The sequence below is a fragment of the Ovis aries genome, chromosome 12 (genome assembly GCF_016772045.2).
Source record: "Ovis aries strain OAR_USU_Benz2616 breed Rambouillet chromosome 12, ARS-UI_Ramb_v3.0, whole genome shotgun sequence".
NCBI lineage: Eukaryota > Metazoa > Chordata > Mammalia > Artiodactyla > Bovidae > Ovis > Ovis aries.
The window spans coordinates 41262572-41282348 of NC_056065.1; the positions used below are offsets into that span (position 1 = coordinate 41262572).

A 19777-nucleotide genomic window follows, 5' to 3' on the forward strand; every position below is an offset into this window, starting at 1 on the left:
TGAGTTTTGCTGAAAACATTTATTACAACAAAAAGTCAGAGCTATGTGACAGTAAGCCCCAGGTCAGAGCTGGGGCTGCCCCCTACAGGCTCAGCTCTTGCCTGCAAGGGACCTTTGGCACTCGGCTGGCCCAGGCAGAGGACGGATGGATGGCTGTCAGAGGACAGTCAGAGATGGCTTGTGGGGATGGAGTGCGGAGGGCAGGTGGGGTGCCTCCTCTGGCCCCTGCAAGGTCTAGGGCTGCGCCACGGTGTGGGGCGGGTTCCTGGTCACCCTGTGGCTGATGACAACGCTGCTGTTGGTGACGCGGGGCCCATACCAGCCTGCCCAGAACTGGGTGTCTTTGCCTCCGTGCTGGAAGAAGATGTGGCGGACGCCTGGAGGGTAATCAGAGAAGGTGTGGGAAACCTGGGGGGAGGGGAGAGAGAGCAATCACTAGGACTGGAGAGGTGATGATGGCTGAGCTGGAGAAGGGAAGGGTGGAGCCAAGTCCTGCAAGGCTGAGCCTCCAGGCCAGAAGGCAGAAGCTCCAGGCAGTGGACTGGGGCATTCTGGGCCTTGGGGCTGCCCCTGATTTCCTGCCATCCTGGCCTTGGGAGAAGCAGGTGGCGAGGGGCAAGCAGATGAGGCCTCACCTCTGTCCACTTGGCATCGTTCCACTGGTGGATGGTCACGGGCGGGGGCTCGAAGGAGGCCAGGACGAGGTAGTCGGCCGAGGCCAGTTGTACTCGGATGTGGTAGGTGCAGCCACAGTCTGCTCTAGGGGCGAACCTGTGGGAGGGCGGGGCTCAGGACTGGGAACCCAAGACAGAGGCGGCCCTAGAAGCAGGCAGCCAGCAGGCCCATTAACTGGGAGCCCGAGTTTCATTGCCTTGCTCTGCCCATGAGGCCCAGGTGGCTGTAGTGCTCCCTGTGCCCCACTGTGCCCGTGGGAGTACAGTCTGCTCTGGGCCTCAATGAGCCCATCTGAGAAAAGGGGCAACAACCTTCTTGGGTGTTCCAGTGGAGATTTCAACGTAATCTTTTTTTTCAACCTAAAAAGCGACAGGCTCTCTACAGAGATAAAGCCTGGGCTGTCAGATATGTGTCACCTGTACATTTTAATGGAGGTTTGGGACGGAGGGCCTGTGTGATGGGGCTGGCACAGAGCTCAGCCTCTGGTCAGCCCCACTGCACTCCGAAACCTCTGTAGCTCTGCACACCTCAAACCCCACCCTCCCCCCTCAGAGTGGTGGGCCTGGCTAGCACCAGGGTTCAGCTTCTGCCCTGAGCCAGGCCAGAGTGTTGCAAAGCACTGGGCACAGAATAGGAGCTTGGGAAAGAGTTATGGGATGAAAGTTTAGAGGGGCAGGGGCGACAGACAGGCAAGGAGGCATGTGAGTATCTGTGAGGTCCAAGGAGGCTGGGTTCTGGTGTCTTTTGCTCCCGTGCCTGTTTGTGACATCTGTAGGCCTCAGTCTCCCCATCTGTAAACTGGGGTTAACATCTGCTGGTGCAAGGCAGTGGTGGTGGTGGGAGGCAGGTGTTGAATGAGTAAGTGCTGGCTCTGTCAGCAGGAAGGAGGGCAGCCCGTGCCCCAGGACACTGCCGGGTTCAGCAGGCACTCCCTACAGGGGATCTCAGGAAGAGAAGAGGGAGGGCTGCAGAGTGTGAGACTCAGGTGGGGGCCCCCACTCACCAGTCCTTAACCACGATGTCTGGCCGGAACTTGTCCAGTAGCTCCTCCCAGTAGCCCTCGGCTCTGAGGTCTATTATCTGGGACTTGAGACACATGCTGGGGAGCAGAGGGAAAGGCATGTGTTTGCAGGAATGGCCTGGACCCAGGGGCGTAGTTCAAGGGACCCAGCAGTCCCCACTCGATCACTGTGGGCCAGTCACTGCTGCTGTGGACTCTGGCTCCTGCTTCCTGGCAGCCCCGTGGGGAACATGTGGGGAGCCTGACCCACTTGTGTTGGGCTGCATCCATCCCAGTCCTTAGGCCCAGTCTCCCAGCACCCTAAGGAGGGCGCCTGTAAACTCAGGTCCCTAGACTGGGGATAGCCTGTATCGGCCCTGACTTAGCCTCACCACTCAAACAGGCTCCCTGCCTCCTCAAACTGCTTTCCACCCCTGCTGTCTCTTAACGTGGCTGCTGAGTTGACTCCTACTCTAGGCAGCAGTAGACCTTGAGCTGGTTTTGGGAACTCCTTCCCTGGAGCTTCACAGGCAGGCCTTCACTTAGGCCTTGGGATTTGGCAGAAGGTGTCTGGACCCTCCTCCCTCCACACAGCTTCTTGGCTCATTGTGTCTTACTCATAGGACGTGACAAAGTACTTCTTGACTTCAGCGTCAGGAAAGCCTGTGCCATGTGCTCCGGGGAGGCTCTCCACCTTCCACTGGTCCCCTCCGTTGGAGTCGATTTTCCAGAATCTCATATCCTCTAGGAAGAACAGAAGCCCCAGTGAGATCCCTTGTGTGAATGCTCAGCCTGGCCCTCTCCACTTGGTCTTAGGAGGCGGGGCAGGGGTTGGGGAGGCTCAGATCTCAAGGCATGCCCCCCACACCACTTTGAAGCCACCATGCAAAGACCCACCCCCCACTGCTCCACATTCCAACCTGTGCCCATCGCATCAGCTCTGATCCGAGACCCTCCCCTCCCACTTTCCCACTTTGTTTCTGACTGGCTAAATTCCTGACGTGAAGCTAGGGGCAAAAAACAAAAAGTATAAGCAGAAATTCTAAACCACACTTTCCTCACTTCCGTATTGGTGGGGGGCGGGGGGGGCGCTGGGAAATACCCAAATTTCAGTTCTCAAACCACTGAATGACGCAGGGCCCGTCCCGTGAGGGTAATTCTGTTCTGAACGGTTAGTGTGACCACTTTCTGGCAGTCCCCCTGATGTTGACGTATGGGAGGTCAACTACGGAACTGAGATCCAAGGGGGTTTGCTGGTGGGTGGTGGGAACCTGCTGCCCTGGGCAGGACGGAGGACTCGGGGGCCGGGCATCCTCTGGGTTGGTGCCGTGTAGTAACCCTCTATTTGTGGACAGGTTCCCCACCAGGTTGGCAGAGTAGGTTTGGAGGCATAAGGCTGTCCTTTCTGTCTCCCCCAAAACAGTGATTCCTCTCCAGGCTTTCCAGAACAATCACCAGGGGAGCTTTTCCAAATTACTCCTTTGTTTCCTCTACTAGGACTTCCCTGTAGCTCATATTGTAAAGAATCTGCCTACAGTGCAGGAGACCTGGGTTCAATCCCTGGGTCAGGAAGATCCTCTGGAGAAGGGAATGGCAACCCGCTCCAGTATTCTTGCCTGGAGAATCCCATGGACAGAGGAGCCTAGCGAGCTGTAGTTCATGGGGTCGCAAAGAGTCAGACACGACTGAGCAACCAACACTATTACATACACTACTCCCTCTACTAGGAGCCTACGTCTATTCCCCAGGTTCCCTGGGGGCTCCCTCAGCAGAGAACCAGAAGAACTCAGAAATCCAGGAGCTGGGCCACTGCCCAGGGCAGGCCCACAGGGAGAGCTGAGCAAGGCTGGGTGGCCGGCTCTGCAGGGCTGGATGAGCCAAGTTGGTGGCCTGGACCTGCTGGGCAGCTTCTGAGCAGAATTTGGGGCAGGCCAGGAGACTGAGTGGGGCTCTGTCTATGGGGCCTGAGGACCTTTAGTAGTCAGGACCAGACTCCAGAAGCTGGGCAGTTCTAGATCTTTGGGCAAGACACTCATCTTGGGGGGCCTCATACTCCCCACCTATAAAATGGACCCTACCTTCCTTTGGCTAACCTGTGTGATGCTCGTGAGAACAGAGAGAGAAAGCAAGCATGAAAAGGGTTCTAAGCGTGCAGACTAGGCCTCTTGATCAGTTGCTGCTATATCCCAGCAGGAAGCATGATGCCTGATATGAAATGAAGGTGCTAACAAAGGGGAAAAAATAAGCAAACCCTGGCAAATATAAGAGAACGTAAGCAAAACTGGAGCCTCAAACCACGTGATTGTAGTCATCTCTCAAAATTCCTCATTTTCCTCCTCTGTATCATGAGGTGACAGGAGGATAATGACTCAGACCAGGCACATAGCCCGCTTGCACATAGCCCTTAGGCAGCAAAGACTGAACTAGATGGGAAAGGGTGCTGGGTATATGCTCATTCATTCAACCAGTGTGTCCTGAGCACTTGCTATGTGGGCATGGGGTGCCAAGTGGCAAGATCTGTCAGGCCCCAGGAATTTGAAATTTGTAGCAGAGGGAAAAAAAAACACAAAAACCCAAGAGATTGAGTCATTCTAGGTTATGACCAGTGCAATGAAGGAAGGAAATGGGGCGACGTGACAGAGGTGGGGGCACTGTTTTCAGATGCAGGATCAGGGCACATCTCTGAACTGAGATCTGATGGATGAGAAGGACCAAGGGAACGTGACAGGTGTTGGGGCGGGGGGTGAGGGAACAGTCCAGGTAGTGTGAGAACAGCAAGTGCAAAGGTCCTGAGGTTCAGGAAAGGGAGGGAAGCAGCCCCTGCTCACCTTCGGCACACGGGTTGCGCAGCAGGTTCCTGCGGAGACTGCACAGAAAGTAGAAGACCTTCCAGTCGGACACAGGCTGGTCCTGGTCCTCGGTGACGTAGCCCTCCCGCAGGCACTTGCGCTTCCAGAGGGACACGAGGTCAATGAGGTCGCGCCAGAGGCAGCACACGGGGCGGCAGTTCCGCAGCAGCTGGCGGGCGGGCACGTGTGTGAACACCTCCAGCAGGATGTTCTCGGGCAGCTGGTTGATGCTGACCAGGGCCATGGCTGCGGGGGGTGAGGTGCACACACAGGCCTGTGGGGAACAACAGTCGTCATGAGCTTGGACCAGGAAGGTGGACGCCACAGATCCCCAGGGACCCAGGCCAGGAAACATCTGAGCCCCCTTCTAGTATACGGTGGGCTTCCCAGGTGGCTCAGTGGTAAAGAATCCACCTGTCAATGCAGGAAATGCAGGAGATATGGGCTTGGGTCAGGAAGATCGCCCAGAGAAGGAAATGGCGACCCACTCCAATATTCTTGCCTGGGAAATCCCAGGGACGGAGGAGTCTGATGGGCTACAGTCAATGGGGTTGCAAACAGTCGGACACAACTGAGCAACTGAGTATACACATTAGTATACGGTAGACTGAAGCGACGTAGCAGCAGCCCCTCACAATAAAGTGGTCACATGTTATGCACATTTGAAAGAGCACAATAATATTGATAAAGTCTTCAGGGATTAATTTTTTAAGAGGCTCCATCCCCCCATTAAAAATTAATGGCTTAATTTTTAGTTGGTGGGCCTGATGAACTGTAAGATTTTGCCATGCTGTTGTCTGTAAGCTCTGCAAAAGCTTTCAGTGATATTTTAATGATGTGAATTCACCGTTAGAATATAAAATCTTTATCGCATCCACAGACTAGCTCACAACTTAAGTAATGGGCTAGTCCCGAGAAAACAAACTTCTCTCCCCAAATTGTTCACTTTAGCCTGGAAAACGAATGTGATAAAATGTCCCCTTGAGGAGGTCCCCCCCTCCCCCACCCCCGCCCCCGGAAAGTTCTGGCTTGGGCTTCAGATCACTCCAAAATGCCCAGAAACTGAAAAGCAGATTGAGGGTGAAGATGCAACATCGCTTGTGTTTTAGTTGTGGCCTTCAGTGACTATCTGGGAAGACTGTTGTCTAGTTGCTAAGTCATGCCCAGCTCTTTGTGATCCCATGGATTGCAGCATACCAGGCTTCCCTGTCCCGGGAAGGTAATCCCCCCACACTGCCCCAGGTGGAGATAGTAGGTGTCCTGACCTCAAAAGGCCTGGGAGGACTGAATAGGTACAAGTAAAGCATTGAGCACAACTGGTCAAGAAGCGCTCCAAAGCATCATTAACTTTTGTTCTTGTTTAGTTGCTTAGTCATGTCCACCTCTCTTTTGTGACCCTGTGGACTGTAGCCCGCCAGGTTCTTCTGTCCATGGGATTCTCCACGCAAGAATATTGGAGTGGGGAGCCATTTCCTTCTCCAGAGGATCTTTCCGACCCAAGAATTGAACCCCGATCTCCTGCATTGCAGATTCTTTACCAATGAGTCACCAGGGAAGCCCTGAATTGCACAGGGTTTTGGGAAAATTAGAGTGGTGTCACTAAGCGCGGGCGGCGGCGACCGGTGCACTAAGCGTGGCCGTGAGGAGCTACCCCACGTCCGAGGTCAGGGGCAGAAGCCGGGAGGACCCCATGCCCGAAGGGCAGCGGCCAAGAGGAGTTACCCCATGTCCGAGGTCAGGGGCGGCGGCCAAAAGGAGTTACCCTGTGTCTGAGGTCAGGTGTGGCTGGGAGGAGCCACCCTGCACCCAAGGCCAGGGGCGGTGGCCAGGAGGAGCCACCCAGCACCAGAGGCCAGGGGCGGCGGCCGGGAGGAGCAACCCAACATCCAAGGAGCTGTGGTTGTAAGGGCGCTGGAGGGCCTAGAGGAGCTATCCCACATTGAAGGTTAGGAAGGGCAGCAGTGAGGAGATACCTCTCCTCCAAGGTAAGGAGCAGCAGCTGCGCTTTGCTGGAGCAGCTGTGAAGAGATACCCCACTCCGAAGGTCAGAGAAACCCAAGTGAGACAGTAGGTGTTGCAAGAGGGTATCAGGGGGCAGACACACTGAAACCATACTCACAGAAAACTGGTCAATCTGATCACACTAGGACCACAGCCTTGTCTAACTCAATGAAACTAAGCCATGCCTGCGGGGAAACCCAAGACGGGAGGGTCATGGTGGAGAGGTCTGACACAATGCAGTCCACTGGAGAAGGGAATGGCAAACCACTTCAGTATTCTTGCCTTGAAAACCCCATGAACAGTATGAAAAGGCAAAATGATAGGATACTGAAAGAGGAACTCCCCAGGTCAGTAGGTGCCCAACACGTTACTGGAGATCAGTGGAGAAATAACTCCAGAAAGAATGAAGGGATGGAGCCAAAGCAGAAACAATACCCAGCTGTGGATGTGACTGGTGATAGAAGCAAGGTCCGATGCTGTAAAGAGCAATATTGCATAGGAACCTGGAATGTCAGGTCCATGAATCAAGGCAAATTGGAAGTGGTAAAACAAGAGATGGCAAGAGTGAACATCGACATTCTAGGAATCAGCGAACTAAAATGGACTGGAATGGGTGAATTTAACTCAGATGACCATTATATCTACTACTGTGGGCAGGAATCCCTCAGAGGAAATGGAGTAGCCATCATGGTCAACAAGAGTCCAAAATGCAGTACTTGGATGCAATCTCAAAAACAACAGAATGATCTCTGTTTGTTTCCAAGGCAAACCATTCAATATCACAGTAATCCAAGTCTACGCCCCAACCAGTAACACTGAAGAAGCTGACGTTGAACGGTTCTATGAAGACCTACAAGACCTTTTAGAACTAACACCCAAAAAAGATGTCCTTTTCATTATAGGGGACTGGAATGCAAAAGTAGGAAGTCAAGAAACACCTGGAGTAACAGGCAAAGTTGGCCTTGGAATGTGGAATGAAGCAGGGCAAAGGCTAATAGAGTTTTGCCAAGAAAATGCACTGGTCATAGCAAACACCCTCTTCCAACAACACAAGAGAAGACTCTACACATGGACATCACCAGATGGTCAACACCGAAATCAGATTGATTATATTCTGTGCAGCCAAAAATGGAGAAGCTCTATACAGTCAACAAAAACAAGACTGGGAGCTGACTGTGGCTCAGATCATGAACTCCTTATTACCAAATTCAGACTTAAATTGAAGAAAGTACAGAAAACCGCTAGACCATTCAGGTATGACCTAAATCAAATCTTTTATAATTATACAGTGGAAGTGAGAAATAGATTTAAGGGCCTAGATCTGCTAGATACAGTGCCTGATGAACTATGGAATGAGGTTTGTGATATTGTACAGGAGACAGGGATCAAGACCATCCCCATGGAAAAGAAATGCAAAAAAGCAAAATGGCTGTCTGGGGAGGCCTTGCAAATAGCTGTGAAAGGAAGAGAGGTGAAAAGCAAAGGAGAAAAGGAAAGATATAAGCATCTGAATGCAGAGTTCCAGAGAATAGCAAGAAGAGATAAGAAAGCCTTCTTCAGCGATCAATGCAAAGAAATAGAGGAAAAGAACAGAATAGGAAAGACTAGAGACCTCTTCAAGAAAATCAGAGATACCAAGGGAACATTTCATGCAAAGATGGGCTCGATAAAGGACAGAAATGGTATGGACCTAACAGAAGCAGAAGATATTAAGAAGAGGTGGCAAGAATACACAGAAGAACTGTACAAAAAGATCTTCACGACCCAGATAATCACGATGGTGTGATCACTCATCTAGAGCCAGACATCCTGGAATGTGAAGTCAAGTGGGCCTTAGAAAGCATCACTATGAACAAAGCTAGTGGAGGTGATGGAGTTCCAGTGGAGCTATTTCAAATCCTGAAACATGATGCTGTGAAAGTGCTGCACTCAATATGCCAGCAAATTTGGAAAACTCAGAGTGGCCACAGGACTGGAAAAGGTCAGTTTTCATTCCAATCCCAAAGAAAGGCAATGCCAAAGAATGCTCAAACTACCGCACAATTGCACTCATCTCACATGCTAGTAAAGTAATGCTCAAAATTCTCCAAGCCAGGCTTCAGCAGTACATGAACCGTGAGCTTCCAGATGTTCAAGCTGGTTTTAGAAAAGGCAGAGGAACCAGAGATCAAATTGCCAACATCCGCTGGATCATGGAAAAAGCAAAAGAGTTCCAGAAAAATATCTATTTCTGCTTTATTGACTATGCCAAAGCCTTTGACTGTGTGGATCACAATAAACTGTGGAAAACTCTGAAAGAGATGGGAATCCCAGACCACCTGACCTGCCTCTTGAGAAATCTGTATGCAGGTCAGGAAGCAACAGTTAGAACTGGACATGGAACAACAGACTGGTTCCAAACAGGAAAAGGAGTACGTCAAGGCTGTATATTGTCACCCTGCTTATTTAACTTCTATGCATCGTGAGAAACGCTGGACTGGAAGAAACACAAGCTGGAATCAGGATTGTCGGGAGAAATATCAATAACCTCAGATATGCAGATGACACCACCTTTATGGCAGAAAGTGAAGAGGAACTAAAAGCCTCTTGATGAAAGTGAAAGTGGAGAGTGAAAAAGTTGGCTTAAAGCTCAACATTCAGAAAACGAAGATCATGGCATCTGGTCCCATCACTTCATGGCAAATAGATGGGGAAACAGTGGAAACAGTGTCAGACTTTATTTTTTGGAGGCTCCAAGATCACTGCAGATGGTGACTGCAGCCATGAAATTAAAAGACACTTACTCCTTGGAAGAAAAGTTATGACCAACCTAGATAGTATATTCAAAAGCAGAGACATTACTTTGCCAACTAAGGTCCATCTAGTCAAGGCTATGGTTTTTCCTGTGGTCATGTATGGATGTGAGAGTTGGACTGTGAAGAAGGCTGAGCGCTGAAGAATTGATGCTTTTGAACTGTGGTGTTGGAGAAGACTCTTGAGAGTCCCTTGGACTGCAAGGAGATCCAACCAGTCCATTCTGAAGGAGATCAGCCCTGGGATTTCTTTGGAAGGAATGATGCTAAAGCTGAAACTCCAATACTTTGGCCACCTCATGCGAATAGTTGACTCATTGGAAAAGACTCTGATGCTGGGAGGGATTGGGGGCAACAGAGGATGAGATGGCTGGATGGCATCACTGACTCGATGGACGTTAGTCTGAGTTAGTGAGTCTCCGGGAGTTGGTGATGGACAGGGAGGCCTGGCTTGCTGCGATTCATGGGGTCGCAGAGTTGGACATGACTGAGGGACTGAACTGAACCACTTTGGCCTGAATCTTGCCTGGAGGGATCGTGGTTATCCAGCTGTCTAAGGGGATTCCCTCGGGGTGGAGGTGGGGTGGGCCTGTAGCCACTATCACTCAGGGCCTTATCTGCTTACATGTGGGAGGGAATAGTCTCCTCCCATCTGTAGGGACACTGGGAGACTTCTCATGTGACTTTGGCCAAAAAAGCAGTTGTTAACCTAAAACAATAAAACAGCCAGATATTTTACCAGCAAAAGAGATTTATTTGGGAGTGGCAAGGAACTGCTTCCCTGGTGGCTTGGACGGTAAACAATTTGCCTGCAATGTGGGAGACCCAAGTTCGATCCCTTGGTCGGGAAGATCCTCTGGAGGAGGGCATGGCAACCCACTCCAGTATTCTTGCCTGGAACAGTCCATGGACAGAGGAGCCTGGTGGGTTACAGTCCATGGAGTCACAAAGAGTCAGACACAACTGAGAGACTAACACTAACACTGGCAAAGAATTGCAATTTGGGACCTACAACTGGTGAAACGCTTGTAAATTTTCTTAAACAAAGGAGAAAGTGAAAATGAAAGTCCCTCAGTCGAGTCGGACTGTGACCTCATGGACTATAGTCCATGGAATTCTCCAGGCCAGAATACTGGAGTGGATAGCCGTTCCCTTCTCCAGGGCATTGTCCCAACCCAGAACCCAGATCTCCTGCATTGCAGGCGGATTCTTTACCAGCTGAGCCACAAGGGAAGCCCAAGCAAAGGAGAGGGAATTCTTTTATAGAAGAGACATGGAAGTCAGGAGGGACAGTTATAAAGCTGGAGGAAACTGGGAGTTCCAAATATGGTTGACTTTTCAATGGCTGAGTTGTGACAGTCTCCCATTGGCTAAACTGTTGCCAGGAAAGGAGAAAATTTTTCTTCCTTCTGCTGGCACTAGTAGTGTTACTTCCTGCTGGAGATCCGTATTGATTCTTCCTGTTGGGATGTGTATTGACTGTCAAGTTCTCCCCTTTCTGTCCTCCGCAGTCCATTTTAGTAAGGTTTCCCTTGATTAATTTTCACATTTCTCCCTTTTGATCAAGATCTTTCTCCAAGAGCATCCCTGATCAAGACTCAGGGTTTTTTGTTTTTTTAACTAGCATTCAATCACTTTTTGTCTCTGGATGCCAGGAAGGACCTTTCCTGAATGTCTTGTCCTATGTCAGAGGGAAAGTGCACATATTGGACACCCACTGTGGTCACATTTAAGTATGAAGGGGGGGTGGGCAGGAGGAGATCTCTCAGGAATTTCCCATCTAAGAGTCTGTATCTTCTAAGAGTGAAGACAGCAATTTGTTGCTAAGTCGCTTCAGTTGTGTCCAACTCTTGTGACCCTATGGACTGTAGTCCACAAGGCTCCTCTGTCCATGGGATTCTCCTGGCAAGAATACTAAAGTGGGTTGCCCTGCCCTCCTCCAGGGGATCCTCCCCACCCAGGGATTGAACCCAAATCTCTTTTGTCTCCTGCATTGGCAGGCGGGTTCTTTACCACTAGTGCCAACTGGGAAGCAAAGTTATGCTCAAAACTGAAGGAATTAACAAGAACTTTGGAATGACACAGTGTAGGAATAAACATGGAGTAATTAGACAGTATTGTTATCTCCAAAGAAACTCTTCAGAATCAGATGTTTCATCAGCGATACAGATTGTAGGTTGCAAACGCAGAGACTCAATTTGGCTAAGAATCCAGGGTCAGTTTTATAGTCTAGATGAAAGACACCCACATCTGTGAATACTGAACCTTCTAACAGGTTGTCTAGACATCTGGGTCAAGCCGCCTCATTGGATGTCATCTGCTTCAATTCCAGGAAATCTTTACTTTCAGGTCACCAGATGGTGTACAGGTCCAGTCAGGTTCTGGCGCTTTCTTTAGATGCGTCACATGAATCCAAGAGTCTATTCTCTGGGGTCTGGCAGCACAACAGGAGGTTAGCAGCTGCTGGGGCCTTTCCAGGGAGGCTGAAGAGAGTCCTTCTTGAGGTGTCTTTTCCAACAGATGAAATCTCTAGGTTGAAAGGTGTGATACTTAAGGTCTTCATCTCCCAAGAGCACACTATGAAGAAGATTTTATAATAAAGGCTTAATTGCTTCCATTAAAAATAACAATGCTGTGGTAGAGCAATGTTCTTCATAGTAGCTCAGCTGGTAAAGAATCTGCAGGCAATGCAGGAGATCCTAGTTTGATTCCTGGGTTGAGAAGATCCCCTGAAGAAGGGATAGGCTACCCACTCCAGTATTCTTGGGCTTCCCTGGTGGCTCAGATGGTAAAGAATCTGCTTGCAGTGTGGGTGACCTGGGTTTGATCCCTGAGTTGGGAAGATCCCCTCAAGGAGGGCATGGCAACCCACTCCAGTATTCCAGTAGCTGATGTACTTAGATTTTTGTTTTTCTGAGCTCCTCGGGTAGCTCAAATGGTAAAGAATCTGCCTGCAATGCAGGAGACCTGCATTCGATCCTTGGGTTGGGAAGATCCCCTGGAGAAGGAAATGGCAACCCACTCCAGTATTCTTGCCTGGAGAATCCCATGGACAGAGGAGCCTAGCGAGCTATAGTTCATGGGGTCGCAAAGAGTTGGACACAACTGAGTGACTAACACACACAATATTAAAATAGATCTCCTTTTATCAGCTGTGGGGACTTGCGCAGTGACTCAGTGGTAAAGAATTCACCTGCAATGCAGGAGATATGGGAGACGGAGGACTGATCCCTGGATTGGGAAGATCCCCTGGGGGAAGGAATGACAACCCACTCCAAGATTCTTGCCTGGAAAATCCTAAGGAAAGGAGAAACCTGGCAGGCTACAGCCCAGGGGATCACATGTTATCCCAAATTCATAGGCTGCCCCAAAGGCATAGTGACTGTCAGTATAAATATAAGCAGTTTTGCCTTGGCTAAACTTTGAAGCCTCCGTGAGAATATATAGTTCAGCCTATAGGGTAATTAAGCCACGGGTAAAGATGTTGCAAGGGGATCAAACCAGTCAATCCTAAAGGAAATCAACCCTGAATATTCCCTGGAAGGACTGATGCTGAAGCTCCAATACTTTAGCCACCTAATGCAAAGACCCTGTTGCTGGGAAAGATTGGGGGCAGGAGGAGAAGAGGGCAAGAGAGGATGAGATGGTTGGATTACATCATTGACTCAATGGACATGTTTTTGAGCAAACTCCAGGAGACAGTGAAAGACAGGGAAGCCTGGCATACTGTAGTCCATGGGGTGACAAAGAGTTGGACAGGACTTAGCCACTGAACAATGAACAAAGGTGTTGCTTCAACAATATCAAAAGGAGTTGTAATAGCATACACAGCACAGTATTTACCACTTTCTCCCTTTAAATAAGGACCATCAGTAAACCATGAAAAATCTGCAGTGATTAGACACATCTCCTCTAAATGTTTATGTGGAGTCAAAGAGTGACCTGGGAGGGTCAGGCAGTGCAGGGGTTTCGTGGTGAAGGAGGGGAGAAGAGCAGCTGGGCTGAAGTTAGTAAATGTGAAAGGGTTATGTGGGGAGCAGTCAGCAAAAGGATTTCATACGAGGTGAGGCAACTGACTGAAAAGTGTTGAGTAGATAAGAATTCAGGAGGGCTTCCACTACCTGGGGTACAACCGTGGTTGAATGGGATCCCATGGTTATCTCTTCAGTGGCCTTAAGCAGAGGGCAACGGCAGGAATGGCTGAGGCATGGGTGGAGGTCGGGGGGAGGTATTCCTGCAACGCAGGGTCCAGCTGTTGGCTACAAAACCCTGCAGGTCGATGATGGTCCCCATGTTTTGGGGTGAGTGCTCTGAGGACAGTCCCTGCCTTCTCATACACAAAGAGGAAAATGGGAAGCTGGTGATTAGGATGTTCAAGGGCAGGTGGTCTCATTAAGATTTTCTTTAAGTCTTCAAAAGCTGTATCATCTTGACCTCTCCAATTAACGGAGTCAGCTTTACCAGTTTTTCATAAATCACATAAGGGCTGAGCCATAGAGAGAAATTTGGGATCTGATTTCAACAGTAACTAGAGAGCTGAGAAAGCCTCATAACTAGTGCTTAGTTTTTGATCTGGGGAAGTTTAGGATGTCATGGAGCCTGTTGTGCAAGTGTGTTAAGTCACTTCAGTCTTGTCCGACTCTTTGCAACCCTATGGGCTGTAGCCTACCAAGCTCCTCTGTCTACGGGAAGAATACTGGAGTGGATGGCCATGCCCTCTTCCAGGGGACCTTCCCAACCCAGGGATCGAACTTCACATCTCTTCCATCTCCTGCATTTGCAGGTGGGATCTTTATCACCAGTGCCACCTGGGAAGCCCATTATGGAGCCTAACTGGATCCAAACATAGTCCCTGTTCTGAGATCACGTGATCTACATATCAAAGCTGAATTTGAACAAAGTGCAGTTTTTCTTTGGAGACTTTATGTTTCAAAGTTTTAGCAAGTGGATGCTGTCTTCCTGTGAGGCGGTTTGAGAAGGAGAGCACAAGAGCAAGTCATCTGTGTATTTTAACAAAGCAGAATCTGTAGAAAACTTTATATCATCTAAATCCGCTTTCAAGATATATGAAAAGTAAGGACTTTCTGTGAAACCCTGGGGCATCACTGTACAGGTGTTTTGCTGTCCATTCCAGGTGAAGGCAAAAAGATTACTGGTTAGTTTTATCAACTGGAGTACTGAAAAATACACTGCATAGATCAGTTGCAGTGAAAAATTTGCTTCCACAGGGAACAGATGTCAGTAGCATGTAGGGGTTAGGAACAACTGGGTGTTGAGAGATAGTGTTTGATGCTTGGAGGTCCTGGACAAACCATCTTCAGCACCTGGGTTTTACCCCTCGGGTAAAATAGGGGTGTTACAGGGACTATTGCAATGGATAATGAGACCATGAGCCTTGAAATCTTCTATTACGGGCTTTACACCTTGAAGGGCTTTTTTACTTATAGACTATTGATTAATTCTGGAGAGTTTAGAGGGATCTATTTGAATCTTAATGGGAGGTACACCATGAATTTTTCCAGTATCAGTTTGAGATTTGGCCCTTAAGGAGGGTGGTAGTTGATTCATCAGGGACAAACAATGGGTATTTCTAGAATCAGCCCCTGTAGTGTTAGACACAGAACAAATAAAAGATGTCAAAAGGTCTTTTCATTTACCTGGCTGGCTATTTTGATGGCTACTGTCAAATTCTAGAATTATTTCCTCCTTTTGGGAGGAAGAAATTCTGGTATAATATTCTTTCAAGAAGCCTTAACCTAATAATGAATGGAGTTGGAGGAGCTAAGAGAACGGGTGTGTATCTCTTAAAAGGCCCAAACAAAAGGGAGAAGGCTTGGAGAGAGGAGCCTATTGAGGGTTATTAGAGATTCCCCTATCTGAACTGTATTAGTTCTCTGCAGTGGGGTTGAGCACCAAGAGTGTGGCTCTGCTCTCAGTAAGGACAGAAATTCCTTCCTAATCTGGAGAGATGTTTCTTTGAGCTGATCAACAGGGAAGATTGGGAAGAGCCCCTGTAGTTCTCGGAGCCCTCTCACTGGGCATTAGGACACTGGAAAGGCTGATAAGAGACTTGATGAGAAGACTGGAAGCTCCTGAAATGCTTAAATTAGTAAAAATCTTTTTTCTGATACCCTGATTCTCTGTAATACCAGAAACTAGAAGGTTTTGGATCTGTTTAGGGACCTTCACTTGCTGGAGCTGAAGATTAAGAATTTTAGAAGTCTTTCTTTCTGGTGGCTCATTTAGGGAGCAAGTAATCTGATTTACCAAATGAATCTAAGAGTGGACACAGTTTCCCATTCCATTCTCATGCTTTTAACTAAAAGAAAAAGACCCCGGTTCAGTCCACTAATAAACATGGAAGTAACAGTTACCCAAGGGGACTCAACATCTGAAGGAAGTTGAATATTTCTTTAAAAATAACCTGAAATCATACAAATGCTCAGGGATTGGTTTTTTCCTCCAGAGCGCCAGAAATGCTTCTAATGAGCAGTCATTGTTTAAAAACAACTGGGCTATATGATGATCTTTTACTTTGTTTCACTTTTTCTATTTCATATTCAGTGTTCCCATTTCATCTAGTTTATGTTCTCCAATGTCTCCATCTCTTTTTTTTGATGTTCTTTCTCAAGCCTTTATCAAGTGTAGTAGAAAAGCTTTTGTATACATATACAAATATGTATTATATATATTTTAGAAAACTTATGAATTTTTGCCTAACTAAAAAATTTATGACATTTTGATTCCACTTGTTTGACTAAGTATGAATAGAATGCTAGATTTTTAATTAAAAAATAGATATGCAACAAGCAACAAAGGTTTATGTATAGCATAGTAAACTATAGTCAATATTTTGTAATAACACACGATGGAAAATAATTTCAAAAATAATATGTGTATTTGTATAACTGAACAACCTTGTTGTGCACCTGAAACATTGTTAAGTCAACTATATGTCAATAAAATACATATATTTTAAAAAATTAACCTTAAGTCGATTAAACTAATCATGAACAGAATAATCATCAGATTTTTGTGTGTAAGGCTGCATTTTGTTCCAATCAACAGGCTTAGGAAAAGCTACTGTCATTGCTCAATGGAGGTTTTCAATGAGTGTTCTAGCCTCTTGCCAAAAGGTAGGGGTTTGCTCTACTAAAACCCTTCCAGAATATTTCCATGGGGCTACTTTCATCCAATGTTTACTTGACACTCACCAACAAGCACGTGGACTGATATAAATCTGAGAAAGCAGACTGGCAGGTTTGAAAAACTATTAAAATCTCCAGCAAACCTATGGGGGATCCTCAGTTACTTTAGGAAACACTTTAACTATGGCTCACAATTGGTCCAGGGAACATAGGTAATCTGCGATTTATTTCAATCCTCAGAAGATTAACTTTAAGGAGCATGTTCCGATAGGCTCTGAGCAAGGGAGCATCGGGGAGCCAGCATCCACAGACGAAGAAGAGGGGGTAGGGAAAAAAAGACCTCAGAAACTGTTTTGTCTTTAAGGTTTGCTTCAGTTACTTTGAACAATTTTAAGAGAGGCAATTTGGGGAGTTCAAAAGTTTCCTACATTGGTCACTGATGTTCTAAATTACATCTCTTTCAGTTGGTCCATTTAGTTAAAAATGCTTATAAGGAGAGACAGCAGGGTTTTTTTTTTCTTTTAACATAAAATTGCCTCGGGTCCCTGAAAAGGGGAGCACCCTCAAAACAATTTTTATATAACTAGGATCCCATTTTTCAGGGCTTTTTCTCTGGAGCAAAAGAATCATTCTTAAACAGCCCCCAGGCCAAATATCAGCACAGTTTCAATAGGAAAAGCCTGGTTCCAAAAGTAGCTGGACCGGAAGCTAGCACAGTTACACTAGGAACAGTCTGATTTCAACATGGAGTGAGGCCTAAGAGCTAACCAAGTACTCACAGACAAACAACACCTTAATAAAAAAGGATGGCGCCTTCAAACTGATTCCAAATAAAGCCTGTGTGTTAGTCACTCAGTCGTGTCCAACTCTGCTACCCCACGGACTGTAGCCCGCCACACTTCTCTGTCCATTGGATTTTCCAGGCAAGAATACTGGAGTGGGTTGCCATTTTCTTCTCCAGGGGGTCTTCCTGACCCAGGGATCGAACCCGAGGCTCCTGCATTACAGGCAGATGCTTTACCATCTGAAACTACTAGGGAAGCCCCCAAATAAAGCCTGGAGAGCTTCAAGACACAGAAAGAGCGGAGCTCAGATCCAGGAGAAAAACTTACCCTCAAACTGCCAGGTTGGGAAGAAAGTAGTGAGCCCAGTGTGTTCCTTGAATTGCGGCACTTGTTTGCTCACCAGCCTTGGAGTTGTTGGAAGGTCTTCTCTGGATCTCTGCGAAACCTCCGTGGAAACCTCTGTGTAAAGTTAACCTAAAACAGTAAAATGGTCACTTTTTTACTAGCAAAACCGGTTTATTTTGGAGCAGCAAAGAACTGCAATTCAGGCTGTGCAACTTCAGCAAAACACTTATAAGTCGTACTCAGTAAAGAAGGGACTCTTTTTATAGAGGAGAAGGGAAAGTTGGGTGGGGCTGTTATAAAAAAAAAAAATTCACTGGAAGATACTAGGAGTTGGAAGCATAATGGCTTTTCATTGGTTGAGTTGTTATTCTCTCATTGGCTGAGCTGTTGCCAAGCGAGGAGAAGATCATTTTTGTTTTCTGTTTGCAGCAGTATTGTCACTTTCTGCCAGAAATGCCCAGTATGCCTCTTAATGCTGGGACTGTACTATCAGTTTCCCTTTATTAATTTTCACACAGTTCACAGTCTTTTAAACACATTCATCCCATAAAAAAAAGAGAGTGGGCACACTGGCACCTGCCCAGGGAGAAGGATTTTACCATTACTAGAGACAAAAAAAAATCGGAGAAGGCGATGGCACCCCACTCCAGTACCTTGCCTGGAAAATCCCATGGATGGAGGAGCCTGACGGGCTGCAGTCCACAGGGTCGCTAAGAGTCGGACACGACGGAGCGACTTCACTTTCACTTTTCACTTTCATGCATTGGAGAAGGAAATGGCAACCCACTCCAGTGTTCTTGCCTGGAGAATCCCAGGGACAGGGGAGTCTGTGGGCTGCAGTCTATGGGGTCACACAGAGTTGGACACGACTGAAGCAACTTAGCAGCAGCAGCAGCAGAGAAAAAAATAAACAGATAAATAAGGTATCTGTCCCTGGGTTGAGAAGATCCCCCGGAGTAGGAAATGGCAACCCACTCCAGTATTCTTGCTTGGTAAATCCCATGGACAGGAGCCTGGTGGGCTACAGTCCATGGGGTTGCAAAGAAGTGGACATAACTTAGTGACTAAACCACAACCACCATCACCACCACAAGGTACACGTAGCTCCTGCAAGGACTCACCTTCTCTCTGCTTCCTCCTCCCTCTGGGAAGCCAGAGTCCTCCTGACCTAGCCCCTGCCCTTCGGGGCCACGCCCTAGACCTCTCCCTGCCTCCGCCAGGCCACGCCCTAGACCTCTACCCTGGTTTCCTGGATGCAGGGAGCCAGGTGGGCCCCCGCCTGGACAGCCTGAACAGAGACTGTTGAAACTCTGACCTTGAGCCTGGTTCCTACGGTCCCCTGGTCCCTGGGGCAGTGATGGAAAAAGACTCCTTGTGGCCAGGTCTTCCCATTTTTCACGAGAAATTTTAAACATTTTTTTTTAAAAACATGAAATCTGTTGATTTTTAAAAGTTGGTAACTTCTAAAAGCATTGTCTAGACGAAGTAAAAGTCCCTGGGCTCAAAGTTCAGTTCAGTCGCTCAGTTGTGTCCAATTCTTTGCCACCCCATGAACTGCAGCACGCCAGGCCTCCCAGTCCATCACCAACTCCGGGAGTTTACCCAAACTCATGTCCATTGAGTCGGTGATGTCATCCAACCATCTCATCCTCTGTCGTCCCCTTCTCCTCCTGCCCTCAATCTTTCCCAGCATCAGGGTCTTTTCAAATGAGTCAGCTTTTCACATCAGGTGGCCAAAGTATTGGAGTTTCAGCTTCAACATCAGTCCTTCCAATGAACACCCAGGACTGATCTCCTTTAGGATGGACTAGTTGGATCTCCAAGTTAGAGGTGTCTTAACCTGTGGTCCAAAGTCTGGTCCCATATTGGGCTTCCCAGGTGGCTCAGACAGTAAAGAATCTGCCTGCAATGCAGGAGAACCAGGTTCCATTCCTGGGTCGGGAAGATCCCTGAAGAAGGAAATGGCAACCCACTCCGGTATTCTTGCCTGGAGAATCCCATGGACAGAGGAGACTGGTGGGCTACAGTCCGTGGGGTTGCAAAGAGCTGGACATGACTGAGTGACTAACAACATCAGGTGGCACTAGCAGTAAAGAACCTGCCTGCCTAAGCAGGAGACATAAAAGACGCGGGTTCCATCCCTGGGTTGAGAAGATCCCCTGAGGGACGGCATGGCAACCCA

General features: G+C 48.0%; 1 protein-coding gene across 4 annotated transcripts in view; it reads right to left on the reverse strand.

Moving 5' to 3' along the window:
- The window catches only part of FBXO6 (F-box protein 6), a 21284-nt gene continuing 1507 nt past the window's right edge, over positions 1–19777 (reverse strand). For 3 of the 4 annotated variants that reach the window (XM_060396488.1, XM_042257257.1, XM_042257259.1), the window contains exons 2-7: positions 17578–17724; positions 4504–4798; positions 2293–2419; positions 1679–1774; positions 636–771; positions 1–408 (exon numbers count right to left, since the gene is read on the reverse strand). In XM_060396488.1, the coding sequence (XP_060252471.1) occupies positions 235–408; positions 636–771; positions 1679–1774; positions 2293–2419; positions 4504–4768 (798 nt within the window). In that variant the 5' untranslated portion in view covers positions 4769–4798; positions 17578–17724 and the 3' untranslated portion in view covers positions 1–234. Of the gene's footprint in view, positions 409–635; positions 772–1678; positions 1775–2292; positions 2420–4503; positions 4799–11582; positions 11847–17577; positions 17725–19777 lie in introns of all 4 variants that reach the window. The other variant, XM_060396487.1, reaches the window with a different exon arrangement.